At 33.5% G+C, this 16,964-nt stretch overlaps 2 protein-coding genes across 4 annotated transcripts in view; one reads left to right on the forward strand and one right to left on the reverse strand.

Moving 5' to 3' along the window:
• The first annotated feature begins 9,343 nt into the window (after positions 1-9,343).
• LOC107745969 (uncharacterized) lies at positions 9,344-11,614 on the forward strand. Of its 2 annotated transcripts, XM_016559999.1 has the most exons (5): positions 9,344-9,423; positions 9,524-9,856; positions 10,625-10,759; positions 10,951-11,045; positions 11,396-11,614. In XM_016559999.1, the coding sequence occupies exons 1-5, from the start codon at positions 9,396-9,398 to the stop codon at positions 11,501-11,503; spliced, it is 699 nt and encodes a 232-aa protein (XP_016415485.1). In that variant the 5' UTR covers positions 9,344-9,395; the 3' UTR covers positions 11,504-11,614. The 2 variants fall into 2 exon arrangements, with proteins under 2 accessions (XP_016415485.1, XP_016415486.1); XM_016560000.1 differs by lacking the exon at positions 10,625-10,759.
• A 999-nt stretch (positions 11,615-12,613) lies between these two features.
• LOC107745967 (renin receptor-like) overlaps positions 12,614-16,964 on the reverse strand; it is a 6,755-nt gene continuing 2,404 nt past the window's right edge. Inside the window, exons 5-10 of one of the 2 annotated variants that reach the window (XM_016559997.1) lie at positions 16,575-16,712; positions 16,140-16,193; positions 15,648-15,797; positions 14,093-14,212; positions 13,957-13,992; positions 12,614-13,719 (exon numbers count right to left, since the gene is read on the reverse strand). In XM_016559997.1, the coding sequence (XP_016415483.1) occupies positions 13,525-13,719; positions 13,957-13,992; positions 14,093-14,212; positions 15,648-15,797; positions 16,140-16,193; positions 16,575-16,712 (693 nt within the window). In that variant the 3' untranslated portion in view covers positions 12,614-13,524. The remainder of the gene's footprint in view (positions 13,720-13,956; positions 13,993-14,092; positions 14,213-15,647; positions 15,798-16,139; positions 16,194-16,574; positions 16,713-16,964) is intronic. The other variant, XM_016559998.1, reaches the window with a different exon arrangement.

Genomic DNA, 16,964 nt, shown 5'->3' on the forward strand with positions numbered 1-16,964 from the left:
TTTGCATCACAGAAATTAATTACATTTTTAAAAATATATCAAAATGGAACAGAATTATTTAAAATTGTAATAATATTTTTAATCAAATAAATGCAGACTTGGTGAGCATAAGAGATTTCTTTAAAAAAAAACACATTCAAAAATTTGAACGACCCCAAACCTTTAAACAGTAGTCTATAAATATATTGCTTTTGCTATTATATATCATGTGTGTTTATATGAAAACCCAGAGTCAAAGAATGAAGCCACACAAAAACAGCATATAACTTGTACTAATATTTCTTATCAAGACAAAAGCGAAGTCATGCTGAAAAAATTTTGAGAATTTTGCATTACATACATGTTTAGGTAACAAACATCAGTCAGTCTTAAACAGCAGTCAAGCTGTTTTACTCTCATTATTCAGCAGAATATACTTCTGTAGACTGCAAGATGATTTACTGTGGATTATATTTGTCTAGGTTTTTTCTTTGGATTTTGAAAAGGAAGCAAAGCGTTATTGTTTGGACGGAACAGACGAAACTCCACTTCAGAAAACTACAAAACAAAAGATAAATTAGCTTCTAATATCCATGTAGAAAGATTTTTCTTCACGTTAACACATTCAGTTGACTGAAAAAGAGATTTGTCTTACCTCTTCCCCATTTCTGCAGAAAAACTGCTCCGGTTCCTCATTTTGATATTGTTGGTGTCTTTTCTTACATGCTCGGAGTTTGATCTGGAATAGACCTAAAAAAAGCACCAACATTTATGATGAAATGTTATAAACGTCATCACTAAAGGAATGCAGCGTCGAGTAACAAATAAGCATTTAAAGGAAGTCTTTTATATGATAACTTACCAGTTGTTTTATATATTGCACATTCAGAACCCTGAAATCTCACCTATTATTGCAGAAAACATCACAATGTTCAGTATGACGTACAAAACAATCAGAGCCTGCTGGGCCGTCTGGTGTTGTGACTGATTCAGTTCTGTCGGATTCTGAGCAGCTTTGAGAGTTTTGTTCAAATAGAAATATTAAATATGCATCAACATTATGTAGATCTCTAACAGAAATAAAGGCAAAAATACCAATTGAATGCAGTATTCACAGATCAGACAGGTTTGTCATCATTTTATACACACTTACCAGTGGTGTACAGTCTGATGCCTTTGCTGAGCTGTAGAGAGATGCTTGATTTGGCACAATAATATATTCCTAATTCATCGATAGTTATGTTACTAATCAATAAACGACTGAAGGTTAGTGATGAATATTTGTGTTTGAATCTTTCATCATATAATCGAACATCTGTAGATTCTGACGTGAAAGTTCGCAGTATCAGCACTGGAGAATCTGTCCGTTTCAACAGAATTATTTAAAATTGTAATAATATTTTTAATCAAATAAATGCAGACTTGGTGAGCATAAGAGATTTCTTTAAAAAAAAACACATTCAAAAATTTGAACGACCCCAAACCTTTGAACAGTAGTCTATAAATATATTGCTTTTGCTATTATATATCATGTGTGTTTATATGAAAACCCAGAATCAAAGAATGAAGCCACACAAAAACAGCATATAACTTGTACTAATATTTCTTATCAAGACAAAAGCGAAGTCATGCTGAAAAAATTTTGAGAATTTTGCATTACATACATGTTTAGGTAACAAACATCAGTCAGTCTTAAACAGCAGTCAAGCTGTTTTACTCTCATTATTCAGCAGAATATACTTCTGTAGACTGCGAGATGATTTACTGTGGATTATATTTGTCTAGGTTTTTTCTTTGGATTTTGAAAAGGAAGCAAAGCGTTATTGTTTGGACGGAACAGACGAAACTCCACTTCAGAAAACTACAAAACAAAAGATAAATTAGCTTCTAATATCCATGTAGAAAGATTTTTCTTCACGTTAACACATTCAGTTGACTGAAAAAGAGATTTGTCTTACCTCTTCCCCATTTCTGCAGAAAAACTGCTCCGGTTCCTCATTTTGATATTGTTGGTGTCTTTTCTTACATGCTCGGAGTTTGATCTGGAATAGACCTAAAAAAAGCACCAACATTTATGATGAAATGTTATAAACGTCATCACTAAAGGAATGCAGCGTCGAGTAACAAATAAGCATTTAAAGGAAGTCTTTTATATGATAACTTACCAGTTGTTTTATATATTGCACATTTCTGTGGATTTATCATTAAAGACTTTATTTGGATTTGTCGTGCGCTTTTAATAGCACCCAAACCATAACAATAATATTCTCAGATGTACAACCAGTGATTTAAAATCAATTACAATCTAGATATTTCTTTACAAATTTACAGGTAAAGTCGCTTATTTAATGTATTGCTTAGAAAATTACAAAACATTTTAAACTAAAGTAATTAATTCTTGCCATTTATATAAATGTATTGCAGTTTCTCACTTACCAGAGGTGTGCAGTCTGATACCTTCACTGATCTTTGGAGCCCAAATTGCTTTTACACAGTAATAAATTCCTAAATCATCAACACTGACATTAATTATTGATTACTAAGCAGCTTCTGTCTCCCTCTGAATATCTGTTGTGGAATTTTTCATCGTAATGTTCATTTTTTTCTCCAAAAAATCCAAAAGTTCGCAGTATCATCTCTGGACGAGCTGGTAGTTTCATCACAAACCAAATAACAGCTTTTAATCTGAACTCACAGGTTAAAGTCACATTCTGTCCTAAAACCAGCCATTGATCAGTGAAAGCTTCTGTGGTTTGATTCCACACAAACAGACCTGAACAAACAGAAAACAGATCATCTGATCATGACAGAATCACACTGAATCACACAGAAATAAACTTACAGAGGAGTGAAAGCAGCAGCGTCTTCATTCTGTGAGCTTGTTGAATGTGTGTTCAGGTTGAAGTTTATAGCGATCATAGAGGACATGCTCCTGCTGAGATGCAGAAAATATCAAATTAACCAAATGACTCACTGAAATGAAGCAAGTTCAACCTGATTCGTTTACTGTAAGTGATGCTTCATTTTGAAAAAATAAGGCCCAAATCTGCATCTTACCTTCAGTTCAAAATTGCTATGTTTAATTTTATCAAATCTAACACACACACACACACACACAAAGTTTCCAACAACTTTTCTATTGGAAATGATGTCATGTCATATCCTGCAGACTAATCAAAAAAACATTAAAAGTAACTTTCTGGTAATGGTTCCTGTCTTTACTCATTCCAGACCAAATGAACAGACACATGAGAGACAAAACTGATCAATAAAAGCAAAAATCTATAGGGTACAGATAGATTATACTGACTGAGTACAAATATTTATGTCAGTAAAGTTTAGTAAATCAAAATGTAAATATTATGGAAATTGTAATTATAAAATGTAAGAGGCCCAGTTTTTCTAATATATATATATCAAAAATTTATAATTTTACCCCCTTCTTGATGTACTTTATAAATAAACTAGAAGCTTAAAAGAGAACATTTATTAAGAGATGTTTATTTTTAATGATTCAGATGAAGCGTCACTTACAGTAAACGAATCAGGTTCAGCTTGTTTCATTTCAGTGAGTCATTTGGTTAATTGTATATTTTCTGCAGCTCAGCAGGAGCATGTCCTCTATGATCGCTATAAACTTCAACCTGAACACACAGAAAATAATAATTCATCTGAATCATTAAATATTGAAATGTTATATGCCTTTAGGTCCGTGAAGGTCACTAACGCACCACATGTATCCACTAACTCTTATGTATGCTTAACATTTATCACTCTTTTTAGGGTTTATAGCACCATTAGTCGCTATATGTTTGGATGTTGCTAGTATTATCTGTACTGTTAGCCTATCAGAACCTGTAGAAATGACGTCAATTGATCATCCATAAGTACTAGTGTTTCTATAAGTTAGTTCGAGGCTGGCTCATCTTACTTATTTTCTATGGCCTTTGGAAGTATGCATGGAGAACTCCGTCTTCTTCAGTAAACTCTCTGTCAAATGATTGAACTTCAAATTTGTCTCCTGGTCTTCTTTGAGCATATATGTTTCTCTGTGGGGTTTAACTGTAATTCCCCTACACCTCTTAAATACTTTAATGACAGCAAGTTTTCCGGTCATTTCAAGTTCAACCACATCTTCTTTTCAAGGGAGTGGTTTCTTTTTTCTTCGCAAGTTCTGCTGCACTTCCGCTCGGATTCGCAGTAAAGTTAACCATCTTATTGCATTTGAGTTAAACAACCACAGAATGAGGACAGTGCAGCTTTTACTCTGCTGTAAGTTTAAGTTCATGCAAGATCTTGTTCTGTTTTTATTATGACCGGCATGTGTTGAATGCTCATGAACAATGAACGACTGTATTTTCATTAACTAACATTAACAAAGATGAACAAATAATTTAATAAATGTATCGTTCATTGTTTGTTAATACATTAACTAACATTAACTAATGGAACCTTATTGTAAAGTGTTACCATTTAATTGAATGTGCTCACTGTAATATATAATGAGCACATATAAACCCAGGTGAAAAAGAAATATATTTAAATTGTGCTTTTTCAGACACACTTACAATATTTAAATTATACTATACTAAGTGCATATTAAATGTATTATTTTGAAACAACTTTAAGTATATTAAGTGTATTTCAAGATATGTTTAAGTTGGATTTTAATCTATTTGTAATATATTTAATATATTGAAATTGTGTTAAAATGGAACCACTTTAAGTATATTTAGTGCAATTTAAGTGTATTTCTTAAAATACATTTAAAATGTCATTTTAATACTTCATGAACTACAGTTAAGAGTATATTCCTGTGTTTCAGTGACTGGTATCCAGTTGGTCAGAGAACAAATCTTTTTAGTGACTGCCTTGAGTGTCTTCCTACATTGTAAATACTGTAAATAGTTGCTTTAGTTTTTCAGTAACTGGATTTTCATAATAATTAGCAGAGAAAAAAATTTAATTACAAATGTAAAAAAAAAATATTTTGTGTTTATTAGCTCTAAAATGATCACTGATCAAATCTGTTTTGGTTCACTGTTTTCATTATTAGAATTGTTCAAAATAATATTGAATACAAAAGTACTTCTAGTATACTTTTTAGAAATATATTAAAATGCAATTCAATATATTTTTATTGCACTTCAAATAAGCATGTTGGGAATACAAATGTATTATAAACATGCTACTTGAATTTCAAGTGTATTTTTAATACATTTAATACTACGTCTTTTTCACCTGGGAATGCTAATTAGTTTGCTCTAAAATGTGTGTGTGGTGTTATTCTCCAGATTGTAAGTTCATGAGATAAGGATAACATCTTCCAATGTCAATAAATAGGCCTACTGTATGTATATTTGACTGATTAAACTTCAGTAAGTCTTCTGGTTTCTCTTTGTTTAATGTATTAATGCAATGTTTTTCACTGTCTTGCTGCAGTCATCCGCTCTGAGTCTGTTTTCTCACAGCTGTGGGTTAGTTGGCTTCAACTCTGGTCTGGTTGATATGTCAAGTTCGTGTACAAAGTCACACCTTATGGAAAACATCAGCGCATGGGCCTCTAATAATCTTCACATCTGTTCCACTTCCTCGCTAAGTGTTCTTGCTGGTTTCCTCTTTTATTCCGCAGAAGCATTTCTGCTCAGATTGGCCTGCATTATTATAATGCACATCATTTAAACAACCACAGAATGAGGACGGTGCAGCTTTTACTCTTTGGTAAGTTCAAGTTACTCAGTTTTTATGATTTTAATGATTTTGTCTTGATTGGATAGTTTTAGAACATTGTTTACAATGTAAAATTCAACACATTATTCTGAATGATCTGTGTGTTTCTGTGCAGGTCTGCTGCTGGTGTGTCAAACTACAGAGTTTAACTGATAAACGGGTGAATTTAGGAGAAAATGTGACTTTAGACTGTCAGATTGATGTAAAAGAGAATTATTGGGTTTTCCAGAAACTGACAGATTCTCCAGTGCTGATACTGCGAGCTTTCACATCAGAATCTACAGCATCTCTTTCTTATACGATGAAAGAGCCTATATATAAATATATGAGATTAGCAACTACCACCCTTCTGTAGTTTCTGAAGTGGAGTTTCACTTTTGTTCCATTTCAAAAATCCCAAAACAAAACCTAGACAAACATAATCAAGTGTAAATCATACAGTCTAATAGAAATATATTCTGCTAAATAATGAAAATAAAATATTCTTGGCTTGCTTTTTGCAGTTTGATGTTTGCAAAATTCCCAAACTCTTTTCAGAATAGCTTCTCTTTGTTCTTGCCTTGATAAATGTTAATACAAGTTCTGTATTATAAAAGTTCTGTTTTTAGTGGTCTGAATATTATTATTAGTAGTAGTATAGATAATGAATAAAGATTAGTTCACCCAAAAATAAATTATCCTGTCATCATTCATTCATGAGACTGCCATTCTGCCCACCGCGTGTTTTTGTATTCCACAGAAGAAATAAATAATTTATTATAGACAGAAAATTGATTTTTTTTTTTAACAGTAGAACGCAGTCATGATGCGCTCGTTCTCTTCTAGTCGCGGGCTGCTTATTAACTGAAAAGTACTTCCATGTTTTTTCGACTCGGATATCTTCTATATAAGTTTGTTTACATGTATACAAACAGAGCAATGTTTTACCTCGGAGAGAATGTAGGTTTTAGCATCAAAACTTGACTTTAAATGGTGACAGCGCCCTCTACCTGCTGATTTAAGTAGCACAAGTAAATTTAAGTAAACTTCACTCAGACTGATCCGGATATTTGTCAATAAAACATATTAGACTACAATTAATAAACGTGTTAAAAATTTACCTCATGTGTTTGAGATGTAATACACCAAGGTGTATTGAATTACTACACAAGTTCGGTTCTGAGGCTTTTGAGTAGGTTAATGCCCTTATAAGCTATTATTTTGTGTCCAACTATTTTGTATATATTTCTGTGCCAGTATATAAATTTGTATTATTTGTTTGGTCGAATCTGGTAAAGCTAGCTATGGGTTTTAGAAATGAAATGTTATTTGAGGTGAAGTCGATCGGCTCATTTGAATCTTCAGATTGATCATCCTGTAAATCCAGAAGGCTTAGTTTGCTAACAAATTTAGCCCATAAGAAATATTCAATAATGTATTGTTGTCATTACATACTTACCAATAGCTGGATTTGTTCAGTCAAAAGAATCGCAGGTCCAAGAAGGGTAGGATTCTGAGGGATACAATCTTGCATCCCAGCTGACAAAAATATGTTATAACAATGTTTTGCTAACGTTCCCGTTATTGGAAAACTTTATTTCTTAACGTTCCCTGAACGTTCAAAATTTTCAATGTTTTAAAAAAAAAAATCTTGGTCATACAAATGTTAAGGGATTATTATTTTATTTGATAATTTTGACAACATTTTGGGAAATGTTCCTTTTGAATGTTCCCAAACTTTTTGAAACAAGTAGAAAAAAAAAAAAAACCTTAGACAAACCTCCAACTAAAACGTTATAGAACAAAAATGTTTAGCGTTAAAAATAGCATTTTTATGCTAACGTATTTAGAACGTTATTTAAGAATATAACTTTGAATGAACATTCTATTAATGTTACTAAAAGAATGTTTGTTCATAACTTTAGGAGAACATTGCCAGATGTTCTACTATTTGGAGTGTTATCTGTATCCATGTTCCAGAGGCGTATTAAATAGCAATGCGGCTAAGAAGACTATGGCATACCTGTTAACTGTCACTGGCCCACCGGTGGGCCCACTTGTCGTTACATGTTTTAAACAGTAATATCTTCGTCTGAACATAAAGTAATCTTGACAAACTATATCATTTGAAAGCTCAAAGACTCTAGTTTTCATATTTGGTCATTTATTAAATATTTTACAGAGCAACTGTAATTTATTAATCTGCAAGAAGAGTACTCATCAGAGTCAGAGAGCGAGTTCTGACCTTTTGAAATAGTGATGCACATATGAAATCATGAAAAATCAGTAAAAACCTTTTCATTTTCATGTCAAGTGTTCAAAAGATATAGCAAAAGTACAAACATATTGTCTGCACACTGATAAAACTGCTCCATAAGAATGATTTATTACAACGTTTCGAACATCAGGTCTTCGTCAGGCACAAATTGAATTTGTGCCTGACGAAGATGTCACAATACATGACAATACAAACAGACAATACGTTTGTATTTTTGCTATAGTTTTACTTTTTTTTTTGTCCTGCACCTGAGCCCTGTGTGGGTTTGTGGGATGTGCGCAACTTTTTTATACTTTGGTGTTTAAGTGTTCAAAAGATAACATCCATTCCATTTTTGGAGAAAAAAAAGGTCTAAAAGTGTTTTGACTATAAAGAAAAAAACAATAGATTCTCCATTTTTGATGCAGCGTAAACTGTAACATAGGTCTAAGGTTCTCATCGTATGTCTTTTATGTGTTTTTTAGTCGTTGAATTGAAATCGAATACTGCCCTTAATACTTCTGAATGTGATGTCTACTTCATAATTATTGAGAAAAGTAAGGAAAAACGTGTTTCATATCACTCAAACCATATATGGAAATGGAGGCGCCCTTATATGGTTACTAATGGGGTTTGATCTAGTGGAAACGCTTGGTACTACGCCCAAACAAAATCTCATTTTTTGAGATATCAACCTCAAATTTGGAACCTCAAATTTTCTATCAGTTTTAGAGTAAAACATGCTTTGTAATATATATATTTTATATAAAATATGAATATTTTAATTTTTACATTTTATATTTTCATAAACTTAAACTTCCATAACTTTTTTGTAATATAAATTGTATAACTTTTCACTTCGACAATAATCTGCAAAGTGTCTTCTTTAAAAAGAGACCAACCTTAAGTCTGTGCTCCAAAGCATTCACAATTTATAACAATTTAAGTTGGAAATGTCATTTTCGGGTCTATGCACAAAAAGTGGAACCGACAGTTAACATGTCTGAAATCCACACTTGCTAGCGTGAAACTAGGTCAGCAAAACCACATGCTGGTACTGTCAGAAAACACCCAGACACATTAGCTTACAAGTTTGGCCTGAAGTTTTGCCTGGAAAACAAAAAATCAGCTTCAACATTAGACCTATAGTTCAGGTGCTAATAACATTATATTATTATAAATATATTATAGCAATTTAATGAGTCAAAAGTAAAACCTATTGACAGTTGAAGTTACTTCGCCAAATCAAACACTTTATCTCATGCACTTTGATCTTCTTAAATGCTTTAATAGCAGTAAAGAGTCTGGTCAGTGCAAGTCCAACTTCCTCTTTTCAAGGGTATCTGGTGGTTTCCTTTTAATTTTTTTTCTGCACATCTGTGTTAGCACTTCCGCTCAGATTCGTAGTTAAGTTAACCGTCTTACTGCATATGAGCAAAACAGCCACAGAATGAGGACGCCGCCGCTTTTACTCTTCTGTAAGTTACTCAGTGTCATTTCAGAGCGATCTTCACATGACTGAATAGTTTTCAAGATTGATTTCAAGAGTTTTGTGCTTTATGTGTTTTGTCTTCACAGTTCTACTGGGGTGGTGTCAAACTGCACAGTGTTTAAATTCTAAACGGGTGAATTTAGGGCAAAACATGTCTTTAGACTGTCTGATTGATGTAAAAGATATTTACTGGGTTTTCCAAAAACAGACAGATTCTCCAGTGCTGATACTGCGGACTTTCACATCAGAATCTACAACACCTCAGTTTTATGATAAAAGATTTAAAGACAAATGTTCGTTACAAACTTTTAGCCGTTTATTTATTAGGAACATAACTATCAATGAAATAGGAATATATTATTGTGCAAAAACAGGCACGACTCTACAGCTCAGCAATGGCACCAGACTTTACACTACTGGTAAGTATTTCTAAATTACATTTATGATTAACACATCAAGTGTTAGAATAGCTATACTACGTTTATAGCTAAAATTGATCTGTGTTATGCTGGGTACACACTAAAAGATTTTTAAAATCTTATAAGATCCTCAAAATGTGAGAGACCACAAACATGAAGACAAAAAAAATCCTAGATTTAACTAGGATTTAACTTTGCTCCTATAGTGTGTGGTGTGCCGCGATGTTCCCCCCACACATTAGGATTTCTGGCTGAATATTTACGATTCGCGATCGGGGCGCCTCCAACGTTATTCCGAGCAGATTCAGTCACTCTTATGCCGAGTTCACACTGCACGATTTTAGCCCGATTTTTCACTCGCCGACAGGTTTTGCGAAATCGCCGACAAATGCCCGAAATCGGAGGCAAATCGGTGCTCGTTCACACGAGTGACAATCACGCAGTGTGAATTATCAAAGACGCGATCTGAGGGAATCGCCGACGCCCGTGAAATATTTGGCATCGGGCTAAAATCGTGCAGTGTGAACTCGGCATTAACACACCTCACACCACAGGAAAATCTGATGAAATAATCTTTAGAACCACCAAGATAATCGGGACATTACCTAGGATTGTCGGAAGGGGAGAAATCGGCCCAAAATCAGCCCGATTATCTTGTGGTGTGTACCCAGCATTACTGAAATAAATATGTGTTTTTACCTTTATCAGAGGTTTTTAATCAGATTTGGCACTAAAAGCACAAAACGTACAATTCTTCTATTTAAACAGAATCTGCCCATGACCAAAATCAAACAGAATGCAACAATCATAATCAAACACATTGTGAAACAAGACCCAATTTTCACAGGATTCTGACCATTACATCCTTCCTATTAAACATTGCGCTGATTATTGCAATAATAGGTGAGATATCTGATACAATCAAGTTGAAAGTACAAAAAACATGATCAAATGTTCAAATTAATCTCCTCAGTTTCATTGAAATTAAGTTTAGTGTATTTCTTTGAAATGTACTGAAGTATTGTTTCATTATGTATGTGTATTATATTAATTTCATGATGATAACTTAACCAAAATGTAATGCGCTACTTCAGGTCTGTTAATGCTCAAATTTAAGAAGCCAAGAAAAAGTCGACAACAACCCCAGAATGTCAAACCAGTGTCGCTTGAGGACTTAAACACTGCACAGGTAAGACTTATATCGCTGAATGATTCAATCATCATTTCAGTTCATAGTACAAAATGTTTCCCAAATTTCCCGGCAACAACTAAAGTTCTTCCTATAGCGTTTCTCAAGTAGCTGGAGGTGTTTAGAAACTCATTAGTTGTGAAATGATGGTGACAGCATCATTCTTCAGAGTTTAAAACTCATGACGTTTTGCGAAACATCTTTAGCAACCGTGAAACACAAGAGTTAGCTAAAATAACTACTGGATGCTCAACGACTTCACAACTGTTTAACAAAATCAACCAAACTTGTCCTCATGCGTGGTGTAGAGGTTTATAAAGTGCCTAATTTCATTGTTATTGTTCTCGTAGTATTCTGAAATCGAGCTGTCCACATATTCCAGAGGAGAAAACCCCATTCAGATAAACAGCACCTATACACTTCTTCAGAAACCAAAGCCACATCCTAGACAATCATGAGCAGAGATCAACACATCTTGCAGTCTACAAAGTTGTTAATGTGGTAGTTTGACACCTTCTGTGAGTCTACCCTTTTTTTTGTAGGATTATGTTTTATAAAGGTCGTGTTTCCATCACCGTTTGAATGAAACCATGTTATTTACTTATTTATAAAATACATAATTTTGTTGTGTGTTGCTACCAAGTACCTTAGACATGTTAACAGATCAATCTTGATTGATGTGGTTACAGTTTACAATAAGGTTCAATGTGTCAACATTAAATTACTTATTAATCCTGGTTAATGTTAATTCTACATATACAAATACATTTTTAACGTTTCAAATTACCATCAAATTAATGTAAGAATCAAAATCAACAGCATCAGTATATTTATGAATTAACATTTAACCTGAATTAGTAAATACGGTAAACATTGTTGTTCATTGTTAATGATACGTAATGAATTAACTCATGTTAACAAGTATAATTAGTTTATTGTAAAGTAAATTATTGAAGTTTTTGAGAAACAAAGTTGCTAAATGATTGTAATAGCTTTTAGTTTATGTGGTTAACCATGCTGGTTTAAGATGATTTAGTTGGACCCCAGCCAAGCTGGTGTTTAGCTGGTCTCCCAAATCTAACCAGCTGACAAGTACCCAACAAAAACCCCATCATACTAGGTCAGAAAACCACTTTTCCCTAGCGGAAGTTCTTGAATAAAAGTGCAAAAACATTAATCATGATACAACGTTGAACAAAGTACAAGATGGCAAGAAATACAGGCTACAGGCTGACAACAGTGACTCTAGTGTTACCACGTTTGTATCATGTGCACAGATTGGTAAAAGTGCCACTTCCTGTTTCTAAACGAACAACTCGAGAACAACAGCGAAATGTCTACATGCATTAAATCAAAATCTAGTTAAAAGGTCAAGGGTTCAAGATTGCTGCAATGCAATTCTCGTAGGTTTCAGGAAAAACATCAGAAGTGTTTTAAACTTTCTGTAAATTGTTTTCCTCAGTAAAGTGTTGTAACGTGCACTTGTACTCAAACACATTAAAACTGGTTTTAAGAGAAGGATGGAGTTTTTTATTTGGGTTACACTTACATTTGTACATTTTTGTACAACATCTATACACAACCAGGGCCGTAACCACCACAGACATTGAGGGAAACAAGTCTGATAGGATGACAGATCTGTATCTGTGAGAACTTTTAATAGTATTTAACAGTTACATTTTCAGTCTAATCTGCCTCAGCGGTCTAACCGCAGTCGCAGCGTCAAAATGATTGATACGAGTCTTGACCAATCAAATCAAATTACTTACCTTTTTTCCCCACAAATATGGCCGTTTTGGCATCATATACGTGATTCATGTAATTCCTGAAACCGAGCGTGACCAGACAAGTGAAGTAACATTTTGTGTTTTCGCCATATTAGGCTTACAAATGAATGAATGTGTGCATACTTTAAAATATTATTTGCAAATAGTTGAAAATGATTCCTTCCCTACTAGAATTAGATTTAGCATTTCCTTGACCGTTCTATTTCTATACCTTATTAAAAAATGTTCAATGCTCAAGAAATGGTTACGGCCTTGTACACAACAAACAGTCACACTTAAAATGTCTTCTTTTCTACTTTATAGTTATATTCAATGAAAACGACGTTTATTCAATTAAACAAATGTACATGGCAATGGAGCAATTCCACCATATCCAGTATTCAGGAAGGAAAACAGCACGATGAAGTGAACAACAAACAATAAATAGAGTTAGATTTCAATTCTTTACATCAGATTTTCCTCTTCAGTAGATTCACGTTATGCAAATCTACAAGACACGACGATTAAGAAACGTCGCAAGCAATTTTATTTCTCCATTTATCAACAGGCATTAATAAATAATCTTTATATCTGTGTTTGATTGCGTCATAGCATTTATACAAGCAATTCTGTGGTGCACACATCAAAAATAAAACACATTCAAATGCACTCGAATACAAAACACAAAATGGAATGGGATGCGGCGGACGGCATCAGTCCATTCGGATCTTCTGATTGGTCATCCTGTAGATGATGCTGTCGTATCCGGGATCCATGTTCCAGAGGTTGTACGAGATCACAATGACGGATAAAGCTAACACGATCATCAGCCACAGGACAATGTTAAAGACCACGGCGTAATCGTAGTCGTACTTGTAGGCCAGGTTGTAAGGGCTGCCTGGGTTACTCTGAAACAACCACACACTAGTGTTACATGTAGGTCAGCGTTCAAAAGTAGGTCAGCGAAGGGGGTTTCTAATGTACCGTAACCATCTTTTTGTTTTGGAACAAAACAAACAGGTTAAGGGTTGGAAAGGTGAGGGTCGCTAAACCTATACGCTACCATTTCTAAAAATGAATAAAAAGCACGCTAGAGCTTGCTAACCAACTACTACTGGCTACGCTAATAACGTTTCACGTCTTACAGAAGTGGTCTTGAATAGATTCTTTCTTCTCGCACCCTGACAAATAAGAATAACACTGGAAATGTGGACCTGACCCAACATTAAGTTTTCTTTTAGAAATGTTTGCTTATAGAAAAGCTTATTGCAATCAACTTACGATCTGCTTGGACTCGAGGATGGAGCGTGACTTCCTGGTCAGAGGGGCTTCAAACGTCTTCACGGTCACGACTTCTACAACCGCGTTGTTTGCATAGACATTGGCGACATCGTCTGCGAACTTCATACATGCACATACAAACAGATTTTAGTATAAAAGTACTAGTAACAGCAGTACTTTTATATATTATTAAGTATTATTAGTGTAAAAAAACAAAGACATTTTGTAGCTGGAACTAAGTAGAGAAATGTATATGAAAATGAATATAAATTGTAATGAATCAATGAAATTTAATGGACAATAATGATTTTAAGTCAAGGATAAATGAGATAAATGTGAAGATATCTAAATGATGAAATAGTAATGCTTAAATGTCATGTTTTTGGCTTAATTTATTTTTATTCATTGTATTTTAACAATTTTACCAAGTAAAAGTGTCATATTTCACCTTAAATGCTAAAGGAAAATAAAGCAAACAACATAAAGCATATTAACTCTTTTTTGGCTAAAAATGTCTCAATGTAAAAAAAAAAAAAAAAAAAAAAAAACTTAAAAGTCCTAAGGCTTCATTTTCTTTTTTAAATATAGGTTTTTCTTCCCTTTTTATTTTGGAAATATTTAAGTCACATAAATCACAGAAAAATCTACTTATTTCTAATAGAACATTTTAGCAACTTTAAAATTACATTTGCTTGTGATTAAGTTTTAGAAATAAATTCTGTAATTATTGTAATATTTATTGTGATAATGAGAAAAGTTGCCTTGGAAACTAGATGAAGAAAATTATTTTTTTGTATATTTGATTTTATTTCAATAAACATTTATTTTATTTAAAGTAACAGAAATGTCATGTTTTAGTAAACTATAATAACTCTACAGCTAGTGTTAATTTCGTTAAAGTGAAAAATGTTCGTCAACAAGGTTTTTTCCCCTGATGAAAACGAGACGACGTAACGATAATAATGTCATTAATTGATAACTGAGACTAAGTGAACATGCAATATCGTTGACGAAAAAAAGACGAGACTAAAATGTAGTTAAAAAGAACAAAAACTTTTATTTTTGTTGAAAAAAGTGGAGACAAGACTCTATTACGCAAGCGTGCATGATTGCGGTTGCCAGATATCAAGACCTCAAATATGATATCCTGTTAAAAATCTGTACACTAACGTTAGATGAGGTCAAATATACCGATATTCTATTGATTTGTGCTTATTGGTGAAAGAGCAACTTCCGATAAAATGTAAAACTTAAATTTCCCAAATGACAACAATCATTACAATTAAAATTGAGCAAAATCTTTTTTTTTTTCATCATTTTAACCATTATACAGTAAGACGAAAATGACAAAAATGTGTACGTTTCCACTGACTTAAACTAGACAAAAATTCTCAGACATTTAGTCAACTAAAACTTGATTAAAACTAAAACAGGACAAGTTGACTAAATATGATAAAAACTAAAAGTTACATTTGACACAGGACTAAGACTGAGACTAAATAAAAAATAGCTGATAAAATGAACACTATCTACAGCACAGACACAGGCTCGTTACCTTCTGCAGAGCAGAGGTCAGGATTCTGGTAGCGTCGGTGAACTGAGGGGAGTCTGTGCCGTAGCGGCGGGCGATCTCCTCCAACCCCGCGAGCTCTAGAGAGTACAGGTCAGGAGCTGGGTCTTTAGCCAGATGCTTGTGTTTCTGCAACTGTAGCAAACAACACAAAATACTTTAATATCACACAAATTTGTTTTCAAATTTGCCACAGTAATTTAATCTGATTACAGAGATTTGATTTAGTTTTTTTTGACCAACATCAAAAGAAAAAATTAAGAATAAAAAACTAATTTTATATATTTATATTTTAGATATCTATGAACTGCATGAGCCAAACAAGCAGATGCAAACATTAGGGCTAGATAGATAAAAAAAAAAAAAAGGATTTTATACTAAAAAAACAAAAATGCCCATATAAAATCTCGCACGGCTGATTTATATGGAACAAACTGTCATAAAGTGTACCGGCTCAGAGCAGACAGAGAAACTCACCAGAGTTGAGATGTCGTACAACACCTGAACCTCAGAGAGGAACAGAAGATCAGCCTGCAACACACAGAACACCACATCAACACATTAAAACCAGTATATTTAGACCAGCGTCTAGTTTAGGATGGGAAACAAAAACCAACATGCATCTACTGAACGATGGTTTCTATCTGTAACAACTACTTTCACATGTCGATTATTTCAGTAAGGTAGAAGCCACTTCCTACCATGACTGAAAAACTGCTTCAGAAACTGTTACAGTCCATGTCTGTAGTGTTAGGGTGTTAATACTGTATACACTAACACATAAATAACAGATATTTTAATTACTTATTTGACATATATGGACAAAGTCGACCTCAGTTTTGTGGTTCACTAAACCACTAATTTGTGTTATTGGCTATTATGACCACAAGTGTTACGTGACCATGTCTTCACCTCGTTATTACGACTGAGAGAGACGAGAGGAAGGGACGTGAGGACGGATCCGTCCTGGGACAGACGTCCACGGATCTGTTGCAGGGTCACGGGCAGGTCCTCAAACACTGTGTTGGCCATTCCCATCATATACAGCCTCTGAAACGCACAATCAAGACATTTCTTAAATGAATGCTCGAGGTTCAAAACATTTTTATTTACTAACTACCAACAACATATAATGTCATTATTATTTAATATTTTTGATTAACTTCATGCCATATCAGCACATAAGAAAGATTAAAAAGAGGCATAAAACAAATAAAAAGATAAAAGAATAATAGTTAAGACATAAGGCAAATCAGTTTCTTACAATACTACAATAAATAAATTATATATATATATATATAT

The sequence above is a fragment of the Sinocyclocheilus rhinocerous genome, unplaced genomic scaffold (assembly GCF_001515625.1).
Source record: "Sinocyclocheilus rhinocerous isolate Xijiao unplaced genomic scaffold, SAMN03320098_v1.1 scaffold1339, whole genome shotgun sequence".
Classification (NCBI taxonomy): Eukaryota; Metazoa; Chordata; class Actinopteri; order Cypriniformes; family Cyprinidae; genus Sinocyclocheilus; species Sinocyclocheilus rhinocerous.

Excerpts from the sequence above, each read along its gene's own strand:
- LOC107745969 (XM_016559999.1), top strand. The coding sequence starts at position 9,396 with ATGAGGACGCCGCCGCTTTTACTCTTCT. Across the intron at positions 9,857-10,624 it reads CACCAGACTTTACACTACTG|AATCTGCCCATGACCAAAAT; the intron begins GTAAGTATTTCT and ends CTATTTAAACAG. Across the intron at positions 10,760-10,950 it reads GCTGATTATTGCAATAATAG|GTCTGTTAATGCTCAAATTT; the intron begins GTGAGATATCTG and ends GCGCTACTTCAG.